The 13275-nt window shown below is 45.8% G+C and overlaps 4 protein-coding genes across 4 annotated transcripts; 1 reads left to right on the top strand and 3 right to left on the bottom strand.

Moving 5' to 3' along the window:
- Nucleotides 1-384: 384 nt before the first annotated feature.
- Nucleotides 385-3530, bottom strand: DEU56DRAFT_870425 (uncharacterized protein; the record flags this gene model as incomplete). Its single annotated transcript, XM_041355633.1, has 12 exons — nucleotides 385-825; nucleotides 880-1197; nucleotides 1259-1468; nucleotides 1517-1696; nucleotides 1748-1844; nucleotides 1896-2056; nucleotides 2111-2312; nucleotides 2372-2568; nucleotides 2632-2820; nucleotides 2886-3104; nucleotides 3165-3323; nucleotides 3363-3530. 12 exons carry the CDS (start codon nucleotides 3528-3530, stop codon nucleotides 385-387), a joined length of 2541 nt encoding a protein of 846 aa, XP_041210703.1.
- A 1741-nt stretch (nucleotides 3531-5271) lies between these two features.
- On the bottom strand, nucleotides 5272-5424 carry DEU56DRAFT_732812 (uncharacterized protein; the record flags this gene model as incomplete). The annotated part of the gene is made up of 1 exon (XM_041348294.1): nucleotides 5272-5424. A coding segment is annotated over one exon (153 nt), but the record flags the coding sequence as incomplete, so codon positions are not given.
- Nucleotides 5425-5849: 425 nt separating this feature from the next.
- Nucleotides 5850-6611, bottom strand: DEU56DRAFT_754360 (uncharacterized protein; the record flags this gene model as incomplete). Its single annotated transcript, XM_041349810.1, has 6 exons — nucleotides 5850-5907; nucleotides 5974-6083; nucleotides 6138-6191; nucleotides 6291-6373; nucleotides 6434-6461; nucleotides 6573-6611. The coding sequence occupies 6 exons, from the start codon at nucleotides 6609-6611 to the stop codon at nucleotides 5850-5852; spliced, it is 372 nt and encodes a 123-aa protein (XP_041210701.1).
- Nucleotides 6612-7010: 399 nt separating this feature from the next.
- On the top strand, nucleotides 7011-7805 carry DEU56DRAFT_754359 (uncharacterized protein; the record flags this gene model as incomplete). Its single annotated transcript, XM_041349809.1, has 7 exons — nucleotides 7011-7090; nucleotides 7134-7176; nucleotides 7219-7256; nucleotides 7345-7441; nucleotides 7489-7538; nucleotides 7594-7689; nucleotides 7760-7805. 7 exons carry the CDS (start codon nucleotides 7011-7013, stop codon nucleotides 7803-7805), a joined length of 450 nt encoding a protein of 149 aa, XP_041210700.1.
- Nucleotides 7806-13275: the final 5470 nt, after the last annotated feature.

Raw genomic sequence — 13275 nt, 5'->3', positions numbered from 1 at the left:
TATGGTTGCAGTTGTCAGCGAGATTGGAGGAGATAGAGAGGGAGGGGGGTTACAGAGGCCGCGACTGTCACAAACAGTGCTGCTGCTGCATCTGTTGTTGTTGTTGCGGCGGTGGCGGTTTTTGGTTGTGGTTGTGGTTGTTGGCGAGATTGGAGGAGATAGAGAGGGAGGGGGGTAACAGAGGCCGCGAACACCATGAACTGTGCTGCTGCTGTTGGTGTTGGTGTTGTTGTTGTTGTTGTTGCTGCTGCTGCGGTTGCGGTTGCGGTTGCGGTTGCGGTTGCGGTTGCAGTTGCAGTTGCGGTTGCGGTTGCGGTTGTGATTGGTTGGCTAGTTAATGAAGTCAGAATAGTAGACATGAAATTCGAGTAATACTTACATGTGTCAACGCGCCCAGGTCTTCATACGGACGAACATATCACTATCAACATGTCCGACAACCGAATACTCGCCTTGGTGTTGAGGATCGGGAGACAAAAGGGCTCCTCGAATGAAGGACTTGAGTGGGACAATAATTGAATCAGCTCTGGGGACCGCTTTGACCTGAGTAAGCCTCAGGTCTCGGTCAATCCTGCGTGAACCGCCAACAATCCCAGCGGTATAAGGCTGAACAAGTGCGAATTGAAAAGCGCCAACATCTGGAACTTCACATTTAAACATTAGTATGAGCCGTACGAAGATGGCCCTTTCTGTGGTAAGCTGGATGAGTGCACAATTGAAGTGCGGGTGTCCATGGAAAGATGGATTGCACCGGAGGTGGTCTGTTGACTGCCTCCAGTCAACGGCATTCTCATAATTAACCTTGACGTAGTGATGCTCATAGATCTGAATGATATATCATAATAAGTTAGTGTGATGAAGAACAATCAATCTACGTACCTGGAAATCAGCCGGAATGGTCACCCATCTCGTCAACTGGTACCCATAGGTTGGCAGTGACGTGTTGATGAAATCAGTAAATTTCCTGCGGAAGCCTTGAAACGCTCGATCCTGGACGCCCAGCCTCATTTCAATATCCTGGATAGTAGAGCAATTTTGAGGAGAGCCGAGCTTGATGTGTCCATCAAAGGCAATGTGGCCAATGTCATCCTCATCCGCGGATTCACCCAAGGCCTGCAGGCGACGCTGTTCGTCGAGTGTATCCACACGTCCTCGCAAAAGCAAGGACGCGCATTTATGGTGATCCACATGAAGTATCTACAATTGTACATAACATATTAACGGTATAATAGCATGAAAAATGAATGAATGCGCATACCTGTTTAGCAACATCTTTGCCGTTTGAGCGATGAAGATAGGCTGTTTTGAGGGGACCGTGGAGTTTTTCATTAGGGCGCGTACTGAAATTACGCGCTGCACCTTTCCTTGTGATATCGCGTCGTGCGTGTATCCAAATATGTGCCTTCGGGAAGTTCCAGTCTGTCTTGAGACCTTCAATGGATGAAGTTGTAGCATATTCCACATAGTCCTGAGATCTAGTCAGTAAGGATAATTCAATGAAAAGTGAAAAGGTCACCTTGAGAGCAGCATCAAAGGCAAGGAATTCGGCATCTAACATTGCAAGTGTCTGCTCTGTATGCACATCAAGCCCGATCAAGCTGTCCAGCTGTAAATAGCTGCAAATGACACGAAGAAGGCAATAGCCTTCTGAGCTGGCCCTGCGTGTCAAAACGGAGAGCGCTGCATAGAACACTTGCTTTACAATAGTTAGCCAAGCATATCTATTAATACTCTTGTTTGTACTTACCATGACCAGATCGCGCTTCTTGTTACCGTCGGTAAATGTGACATGGATGACGGTCATGAAATGAGTGAGATGACGCCATTGAGGGAACTCCTCGACACTGAAAGTAGGTGTAGAGTGATGTCAATACAGTAGAGACAAAGAAACTTACAATTTCTCAACTGCCGCTTGGGCTTCACGTCCAAGATCATCAAGAATCGTCTTTAACTCTCCCAACAAATGGTGCCCTCCCATACCGCTATGCACTGTATGCAACCTGTCAATGCTCAGTGCATCGTGAGGGTCGGAGCGCTCAATAGACCAGAATACATTCTGAATGTAATGTGTTAGTAGAATAGATTAGTAGAATGGAAATGCATGACTTACAGTAACCGGGCGTAATCCTAGCACTTTCAAAAGCTGCTCGCCTTGAGTTTTGCTGTGTCTGTAAACCTCGAGCGCAGCCTGCGCATCCTTTAGGGACCTGATTGCGAATGTCTTGGACAAGTCGGAAAGTTCTTCGTGAGGCACAAGGCACACAGGACATGGGCATTTGCATTGCACACCACGAATAAGAGACATCATGCATCTATTAACAATTGGAGGCTGTATGTGAGTCTAGTAGACATTAATAAGTGGCGCACTCACTGCTCTTCGTAATCTGCGGAAAGTATTAGTATTACAGGGAATAACCAGCGCATTATGTTGTCGTAGCATGTATATGAATATCCGGTCTTTGAATATTGCTCAAGGTTGAAAAAAAGCTTGATGAGCGATTTGTGCCATACGACACGCTTAACGTTGATGTATCCCGGTTTCCCGTGTTCGGATGCTTCTTCGTCAATCTGCGATATAAATAATGTTATTCATAAGATTCAGTGGGGCATCACTGATGAGCGCTGACTCACAATTGGTAGCCAACCAACAACCCGACCACCGCCAATCCCCTCGCCATTTCGAATGTCCACGGGTAGATTTGCACAGTGAGCCACAACCGGGTATCCTTTCACAGTGCCATGCGAAGACAGCTTGGTCTTGTCTGCATACAGGATGAAGCAAAAAGGGGCAGCATTGGCGAGATCTGATGGGAGATGCGACTGATTACATAGACACGATCACTGCACATGAATATACATAAATATCGAACATAGTATTAACATACTTGGATATCCCACCACCGGTCCCCTGTCCACGGTTCACTGAAGAAACGCTCAAAGTTCGTGCCATTGTGTTTGTAGGCGCGCTGCGCATCCCAAACAAAATATGGTGCGAGTAGCGGGTTTTCCAAAAGGTCGAGGGCCCAGTCCCATAACGGCCTTGCATGTACCTCGAAAACTCGTTGCTCCTTCTTGTATGGTACTGTAATTTCATGTTTGGTAAACTATATAACAACCTAAGCAGTCAGACAAGTATCGCGCGTCGATTCAAAAAAAATACATACCGGTGTCAACTCGGCCGCAGCATTATCTAATGCCGTGCGAAGGTCGGCCTCATTTTTCAGTGTTACCTGAGTGTCGCCCTGTGCTATGCGAGAAATAAGACTGAGAAGCCTGTCAACATGGCCCTTATTGAGAGCAGCATCAAGCACAATTTCGGAGAACTCAAAATCTCCATGCGATCAGAATGGGCGCCAAGGTACTTCGTCCGCAGGAGGTGCTCGTGTCTCTGGGATGACACCGAACTCCTCGAACTTTTGATAAAGTGTTTCACAGCCACTACGTGGGTGGAACTCAGTTTTGAACTCTTGAGGGCGTTCAATATCCAATGCAGGCTGATGTGGGATGTTGGGAGCAGTGTTACTGGCCATGCTAGCATCAGATAGAACTGCGACATAGATAATAGTCACTGATTTGTTGAAAAATGAAGAGAGAAGTACATACCTGGGCTCTGAACATCCCCATTTCCAGCATCAAATTCAATGTGCTCGTCTGGGCCGGCTATAGGCGCTGAAGGATGTTTGAAGTGTCAGAGCAAACAAATCTAGTGGGATGATGACATACCTTGTGCTTGTGGTTCTGGATTCGTGGAGGAGTCATCTGTGATTATGCGCGATGGGCCAGCCGCTGCTGCTACGGCTGTCGTTCATCGAGTTTTCTTGTAGCGTGCTGATCAAAATGATTGTCTCGAATATCAGTAAATAAATGCAAGCAATGGATCACCTGGACTCACACATCTGCTGATCTCTCTCATATTCTTGATTAAAAGCCTCTCGACCCTCCACATCGCGCATCTTGCACACTGATTCATGCCGCTTGATGCCTTGGGACTTGTACATATTGCCACAATGTGGGCACTGAGACCCACTAGTTAGCGTCTTCTCAGTGTAATTATACTTACCTCGGCTCGGGCGGTTCGGAGCCATGATTCAGACTATTAGACAGTATGAAAACAGTTTGTACACGTCGGTGTACAGGAGAGAAGGACGAGAAGAACTCGAGGTGATTGATTATTACATACGTTGATCTGACAAGGTCACATGATAATACTTGTCACAATACTCATAGCCCCTGTGACAAGGCCTTCTATTTTCTCCGCCGTCCTTAAAAGGCACTTACAAGGCACCTTGTGACACATGTGACTAGAGTTGTAAGCCGGCAGCATTATAAAGGTCGTTTACCTTTTTCCGACACCGGCTACAAAATTCCAGTGACTCACCAATCTTACTTGAGATTGATACCTATCCACAGCTCACTGTTCGGCCCTGTCCTCTCTGTGGGGAGATTTAAGAAGAAAACCTTACCATCTGGGTCCTTGAGCTTCGAACGGCATATATCTCCGTCGAATATATCTGTGTACTCGCCAGCTCTTCGAGGTTTCAAACACCACTCGTCGAGGACAGCTTCGACTCCCAGTATTTTGAGCATTGACTTGATTTGTTCTGATAGGGTGAGGTATGGGTACTTGATCACAAGTATCTTCTTAGTGCGCTGAATTCTGCGTCTAGTCTGACCTGGGAGAAATAGTGAGATATTGCAGGTGATGCATGTATCCTGGGCATGCAACGAGCCAGTGGGAGGAAAAACATCATGACATCCAGGGCAAACAGGAAGAGTTTGAATGACAGGATCATCACCAAGGACCCGAGTGCAAGATTGAAGTGTCACAAACGGTTGGTCGTTTGTTGGAGAGATAACGAGTAGCATGCACGTGAAAATGGCAAGTAGCGCATTACATACTACACGAGGGAGATGAAATTGAAGGTGTAACCACGACACGACCACATATATTGTTAAGAGATGTGGGGGGACACCTTGGTGATTCACGTATTCGTCCGCGGTAGTGCCTCCTTCAGGCATGAAAGGGTCGGGGGTATCTTCCTCTGGTTCTACTGTAATGAGGACGTCAGTGTCTTCATCTTCATGTTCAGAGCATGCATCAATGTTAATGTCTGCATCTTCATATTCATTGGCATGTGTATCTGCGCAATTTCCCTCCTCCTGGAGCTGCTCATATGCATGCTTGAATCCATGTTGCACCACATGCAGCTCTGGGTCATTGGGGAGGTTGTGAGCAAGGTGGGATGTGAGTGGACAAGAACCCGCTGCAGTTCATGTGTTGTAGTCCTCAAAATGATCAACAGCATCTAACATGGCTTCTGGACTGTGAAAGTTAGGCCCAAGGTTAGGTAACTCGCTGCCATGGGTCATGATGTCAAGATCTTCTCCTGTGAGAAATCTGTAATTGAGCATTTGTTGCTTGACTGGCGATTCCGACAATCAAGGAGGATCCGGGAACTCAAATCTCGGTAACAGGAGTGGTACAGGCTTGTGCTGAAAGATAGGTAGATTTTGCAAGAGTCTAGGCATCCTTTTGTGTGGTGGAGCTTGAGCATAGGCTTGCTCAGTGACAGTTCAGTTTTTGAGGTCTGCGTGTTCATGATTTCGTTTTGTATGCACAGGAACTAGGGCTCCTGCACATTTGTTGGTCGTACACGAGCAGTGAAGTAACATATTGTGTGACAGATGATGTGGATGCTTGGATCTTAGACACGTTGGAACTCGAGAGGGCTTGCATGTCACGTGAGTGTATTATAGCAGTACTACCAGCCCTACTACAGAAACTATGTGTGATTCTGAAAGGACAGTCGATGGTCAGCCTTATACCAAGTAGTAAAGTCTGCTGGTGTCTAAGCCTCTGGTTCCAACTCTGGTTCCATTTCGCTGTCATCAATCACAGGTCCAGCACTAGGACAGAAAGGTCAGTCAAGGATGGGCATATGAGGCAAGAGATAATGATACAAAATGACTTACCACTTGGCTGTACTGGTTTGTGGTTGCGTGAGGCCTTTAGTTCCTGGTTCTACTTTGCTGTCATTGACGAGCTGCCCGGTACCACTGACCAGCGCTTGAGCAGCACACCTCTAAAATAGATGTAGTATTCAACAACACAATTCAAAATAACAGAGAAAACTCACCAGATTTTCTGTAGCTGGCTCTGATTGCATTTCCATTTCGCTATCATCCACTGCCTGAGCTTATGAGTTGAGAGGTGCTCGCATAAATATATTGACAGCCTACATGCATACAGTAGTAGACAATTATGTTCAGTTTGAATAAATAGGACTTACCATAGGACCTGGTTTCCTGCATTCGAAGGTGAACTTGAATGATCTCACCCATGCGGGCAGCTCGAGCCTGATGGTGTTGTGGTCTGCCATAGTGTAGTTAGTACTTAGGTGACTTGAACTTAGACGAAAATTTGAAAATTTACCTTGTTGCAAGTCTACGTTAAACCAATGCTGAAATGTTGGATTTTCAGATCTGATTAGCCATAGAATAGTAGACATTTGCAAGGTGTAGGCATGGGTCAGGAAACGTGACAGCACAAAGTCAGAAAACAGTCTGCTTACAATTGTGCTCTTCCCAGGATCCCTCAAATTTCGCAGCATATCGGGTTTTGGTGGGGTTTATTGTTTGGTGTGGGTTTGGGTATGATTATACAAGTTATCTATCTAGGAATAGGGTAGGACTATTTTCTCGTTTCCGCAGTGATCGGCGAGTGTTTGAAAAGCAGCACTGTCAAATGTGAGACTGAGTATAAATGAAACTTGTAAACTAATATGTACATGACGGTATCATGTTCAGCCACAACTTTGAGGATTTGCATCTCCAGAGTCTTGCAGTGTTCACGCAAGGCCTGAAGCTGCTGATTATTATGCATATATGCACCCTATAATTTATATTGTTAGTTCGCAGACTCTGGGAAGAAATTATCAGGAACCAAGGCACCCGTTGGAACGGGGTCAGAATTGGTTGTGGGGTAATATAAGGATCCCTGATGTCAGACAATGGCATATGTCCAGAAGACAGGGGTGCTGGTGATGGGGTATATTCCCCAAAATGCGGATTCTGTGAAGGACAACCAGCAGTTTAATCTGAATCAAACAAAGACCTGCCTTGAAAATTTAAAGAACCTCCAGTGTTGCTGGAGAACATCCTGACAGTGTGATAGAGGTACGAGCTACAGAACTTGCACATACTAGTACAGTGATATAGAATTGTAACTCCGCTGGAAGTATCCGCTTGAGATCTTGGTGTGTCACCATCGTGTCGCATTCACTTAGAAACTCACATCGGCTCTATTCATTATGTCCTCACCTACGATAAAACCAATACTGTCAGTGTGTGCGGGGATATAGTCTTCTTTGAAGTTGATGGGGTACTACCGAACTGGAAGACCTATACATTTAAAGTCTTGTTTGATGGTCCTGGAACCAAGGTGTGTTCACTTTATTTCATCTACATCTAATATAGTATAACTTTCAGACCATTCTAATCCATCTCCGAGAGGGAGCAGACCCAGAGGTCACCATGTGGTACATTTTATATATATATTGAGCGCAAGGTACATATGTTACTCATATATTACAGCGTGGAGACCAGCGAGATGGTGAAGGCTGAAGAGACTGAAGAGGATACAGTGGTGTGTGATAGTGAAGATGTGAAACTTGAGCTTGATGGAATAAGGTAAGGTAGACGTCGTGCGGATTCTACAAACATCACGTGATAAATCGTGACTTTGAGTGACAAAACACAGAAAAAAGGTTAACAAATCAACGAGGAAACAGGGACACAATCTGTAATGTCAATGGATAGAAAAAGCCTTTGCGAAGATTATGATATTTGCAGAATTTGTGAAAGTGCACTTGTTGATTAGTTAACTTGGTTTCTATGGATTTCCCCTCCTAGCGGAGGTCAAAGCTCGTCGACTCCGAAATGCGAGGCTGCCGTGAAGCCGACAGTCTCACCTGGGCTCCGAGTCATGGTTGACCAACTGCAGTGGCGAAAATGTCGTGGCACAGGCCTGATTCATATATCTCACATTAAATATTCTAATGTCTGCAATTGTATATGCGCACTTTACAGTGTACCTACTTACTTATCCTGCTCGGCATAGTTAGCATTGAGCGTGTCACACTCATGTCACATCATGTGATGTTTGTAGAATCCGCACGACGTCTACCTTATGTTATTTCACGTGTAGGCATGCATATATTATATCACTCTCTACACCAATGTCACTTGCACCTACATACACATCTTTACAAATGTAAAGATGCCTATATCTGTGGCCAGCAAGCTAATACACACATATCGGCTATTATCTCCAAAGTTGAGTCAAATATATTGGTTAGCTGCTATGAGGTACCACAGAGCATGGGCTGCATTCTAAATCTCTCCCCTGCTCTATCTCACACTATGTGAAAGACAGAGTTCCCAAAACAGGATAATGATGACATTCATGGGATGTCTCAAGGCAAGCCAGGCCAATTGTCTGGAAACTGTACTTTGTCCTGAATATGGAAGGCACACAGCATAGCTTTCTGAAGGGAAGACAGTGCTCAATGAATGTAGGTCAATGTTTCTTTTATTATTCTGCAATAGCTGATACCTGAATATTACTAGCATTCCTCCATCCAGGTCCCATCCATGTCCACCTGTTCCCCATTGGTGCATTATCAGTCCTTTTTTATCATTCTGATTATCCACAGTCTGTATTACATGTGCATTCCCATATACGAGGCTGCTTGCCCCCATTACATATTACTGTGCTGTAACTATGGCAGCCGTAGCACCAGCTCGCCAGGCTGCTCCTCTGCAGGCTCAATTCTTGATAGATCTAGGGTGGACACTTTTTGTGACTCAGTTGCACAAAGATATCAGGCTGGAAATCACCAGATTTCCATTTTCTGGTTTGGCCAATAACCCTCCTCCCTTTTCTAATCCTACACTGGAGGAGGGTCTTGTGCAGCTCAGTAAAATTTATAAGTGGTATCTCTTTGATGTCAATGACTTTGGGATCAACTTGTATATGTCCTAACCCAGGGGTAAGAAGGCCGACTATCAACTATTTATGCAACTAGTGACCAACCATCGCTGAAGGACTAGAGCTCATTTCACACCTCTCAGACACCTCGAGAGTTACTCAAGGTACATCAGACCTGTGGTACACTGTGTTTCAATGATTCTGTAGTTCATGCATGTACATCAAAAGCAAAAGGGTGAGTTCATAATACTGCCCATAAAAGAAACATTCTAGGTCTATTTTCCAGGAAAGCGAAACTATTTGATCAATTTATATTGTTGCTCAAAATAATTGTGACCTCAAGGTTAACATCACAAGGTGCTTCGGTTCATTTCACAGATCAATTGTGCATCAGACTTTGCAGTACATTGTTCATGATCTATTCATCACTCATCCGATCATTATGTCAGGCATTTTATAATATCAGCCAAGAGGAATACAATTGGTTATCATGCACAACCAAAGCATCACCCAAAAAACCTAGGTAAATAGATGATGATTGCTTGTGATTCATAACTCACATTTAAAATTCACATATAGGTTGACATATTACGCTACTCAATGCAAGCTTATTATTGAGATGCCTGGAAGTGTCTATGAGACCATCATAAATGTTATCAGACCCACATTTCAAGACATTGCTCAAATACTCCAACCCCTTATTCCTAGAAGATTGATCATCTCTCAGTCGCATCCCAACTTAATCATTAAAGTGGGGGACCTGAATTTTGTCCCTGAGTTCGTCCATGCTATCAATTCTTGCAGCAACCCCACCATAACCATGCTAGTAGGTGCCTCATAGCCTGAAACTGAGGTCCTTCAGCACTTGAGGAACATTATCAGAGCACACCCAGACACAATAATAATTCTCATAGACATTACCAATGAAACTCCTCCCTATAGCTCACTCACTTGCCACTCCCTAGCATGGGAGACCTTACATTCAGAATTATACATTTGTTCACAAACAGACTTCCTTGCTGCACACACTGGAAAGCAATTAGTTGACCAACCCACCAAAGTTGTTACGCTGAAAGCGTAGACTCAGGTAAGAGCTTTGTACTAAGTCTCAACGTGAGACGAAGATAATGCAAAGCTTCGTTATCGTTTATCTTTGGGGTCAAGGCTTGGTGACAGGAGTCGGCAAGCGAAGACGAGACTAATGGTATCGATCAAGTATAGGCACTAAGACGAAGAGTCTTTAGTGAAATCGTATACGAGAGCTGTCTTGCTCAAGGAAGGTCTATCAGAAGACTGAGTAGATTCAAGTTAGAGAATACAAGACAAGACGATTGACTACTTATAGGTAAAGGTCAGTTCAGGGCAGGACTACCAAGGCAATGGTAAGGGTACAGGGTACAAGATAAGGGATACGAGATAAGACGGCGATCAAGGATGCTGTACAAGAAGGTGATAAGGCGTCATATGGCAGTATATGATAGGAGAAAAGATAGGGGGAGGCCCGTTCCGAAGTATGTTATCGTAACATTACCTCCCATTCAAAGGTTTGAAGTCACCGACTTCAATCATCCTGGTTGGAATAGTAGATAGGGTCAACGTCAATATCTGCCAACATGGCGATGGCGTCGAGTTCATTCTCTTCCCGTTCTTCTGCAACTCGAGCACGCTCATGGTCAAAGGCAGCTTCGAGCTTAGCCATTTCTCCATGAAATCTATCAGCAGATTTTCCGCGACGAAGGAGCTTCTTGCCCTTGAGGAGGGGACAGAATGGGGTGAGGTGCTTGGGAGCATATTTGCCACAAATGCGGCACTGGTACCTCTTGCAATGCTTCTGCTTATGCCCCCAATTGTTGCAAGTACGACAGATGCAGTTGAAGGGATAGGTTTGAGTCGTTTCTCCGGCTTCATACTGTGCTCTCTCGATGGAGTATTGTGCGGCGGTGGTACATCCTGGTGCAGATTCGAAGTCGTAATGTTTGTAATGATGTTGGCTTAAAGGAAGCCCCATAGAGAAAAGCAATCTAGGCTTCATCCGAGTAAGCCTTTGCGCTCTGCGGAGAACGTCCATCCTATCGTCACGATCGACGGGCGTAGTAGGAGGTGGGACAGGGATAGGGACAGCGTTTTGCAGTGGAGAGTAATGCAAAAGTTCAGGGGAGAGCGTCCTTGACTGGGACGGGGAAATATCAATGGGAAGTTGCTGTTCTTCCCCCCCGACTTTGGGAGGAGGTGTACTGGGGGGAGATAGACCAAGGAACGAATAATAGTCCTGAGGTGGCTGGGCTACAGGAGGGGGTGTGTATGGCACATAGAGTGAGCTGCTACGCTCTACTACTTCTTCATCTTCTTCGATGACTAGGGGAGGGGTCGGAGTCATATGCCTCATTGCTGCGATGAACGGCTCGGGAGGTGGATTAAACTCATTTTCATCCTCTATCCTCCTGATTGCGTCATCGAAATCAACGGTGAGTCGGATAGCGTTCAAGACTGCATTCTTGATCTTGCTTTGGTTGTATCTGATGGGGATCGCACCAAGACTGGTGGAGGAGTCGAGTTGGAACTGCATAGCTGCGGGAGTGAGGGCGTCTGCTGCCCGGAAAATGATAATGAGTTCTTTGAGGGTGGCATTGCCGACCCTCTCTACATAGGCGTCAAGCCTCATAGCATACTGAATGTCGAGAATAACGGCTTCCCACATGGCCCGATGCTGGCCAGGGGTTTGGGGACGAGTAAAGGGGTTGTTTTCAAAGAAGTTTGTGATACTGTGGTCGGAACCATAAGAGCAGCTGGAGCGGTCAGACATGTTGGTTTCGAGTTAAGGTAGGTTTAGAGGCCTAACGCTCTAGAGACGAGCTTGAGTCTCTTCTTATAGGCATTGAGAATCTCCGCTGCATTTTCAAGTTCCGTTTCAAGGATCCAAGAGTTCTCAGATTCAGGGTATCCGACCCAAGATACAAGATAACGACGTCTTGTGCCTGCCCCTTTGTGCGAGAGTATGGCTTCGATTTCGTAATGTTCTTCTCCGTTGATAAGGTCAGGAGGTGGTTCGGTAAAGTTCGGACCGTGTATCTCTGTCTCTTGATAGGAGGATAGTTCAGAAGCATGGAATGTGGAGTGAACTCTCCAGGTTTTCGGTAGCTTCAATTTGAACGTGATAGGCGATAAGACTTCTGTGATCTCGAAAGGACCATATCGCTTGGGGGCTAGCTTCTTTGAGGGAAGTCGTGTGATGAGGTGTGCTGCGGAGAGCCAAACTTTATCACCACGTTTCCATGGTTCGTACTTCTGTCCATGAGATCTTTCAGCCATTCGTTGTTGAGCGAGGCTGTGAGAGGCTAAGGCTTCTTCTCTTATCTTCTGAATATGTCTGATGCGGTCTTCTGCAGCTGGAAGGGTGGAGTCAGGGAAAGCGTGAGGGTAACCGCGGGGTTCATATCCCATCATTAGGGAGAATGGGGAGGCATTTCTGGCACTGCCTTTTCTGGAGTTGTGAACGAATTCTGCCATAGGAAGGTGACTTGCCCAATCGTTAGGGTTCGTCCGACAATATATCCGGAGGTAGGTCTCGAGTTCTTGATTCATTCGTTCGGTTTGTCCGTCGGTTTGGGGATGATAAGCGGTCGAAAGAGCGACTTGATAGTTCAGGAGTCTTCCAAGTTCTTTTGCGAGCTTGGAGGCGAACTGTGGTCCTCTATCTGATATGATTTTGTCGTAGAGACCAAATCTAAGGAAAACTTTCTCGAAGAAAAGTTGGGCCACTCCTTCTGCGGTGATCGTTTTTCTGCAAGGGCAGAGAATTACCCCCTTCGTAAGGCCATGGTCTACCACGACCATGATAGAATCGAAATCTAAAGACGGGGGAAGGTCGGTAATAAGGTCGACGGAGACCTGTGAAAAGGGGCGTGAGGCTGTGGAGGAGATCGGCAATACGGGAGGGGTGGTAGGATGTGTGTTCGGCTTCATTTGTTGACATGTCGCACAACCATCAACATATTTTCGGATATACGTCCCCATTCCTGGCCACCAATAGGCTTTCTTTACGTTCCATTCAGTGATAGTGCGGCCAGGATGTCCGGCAGTGGGGTGATCATGGTGAAGGATGAGGATACGATGGCGAAGATCAGAAGGAACATAAGCGCGATTCTTATAAAAGAGGACATCATCCTCAAACTTCCAGTCAGAAAGCACTGATTTCATGGGGGGAGCACATACGCCGTTTAAGGCATCTAATGCGGTACGGATGGTAGCATCATCGGAAGCATCGTGAAGGAGTTTGAAGTCTTCTG

This window comes from Suillus clintonianus (genome assembly GCF_016758775.1).
Source record: "Suillus clintonianus strain FC179 chromosome Unknown DEU56scaffold_20, whole genome shotgun sequence".
Taxonomy (NCBI): Eukaryota; Fungi; Basidiomycota; class Agaricomycetes; order Boletales; family Suillaceae; genus Suillus; species Suillus clintonianus.
This window is presented reverse-complemented; position numbering and strand designations above follow the sequence as displayed.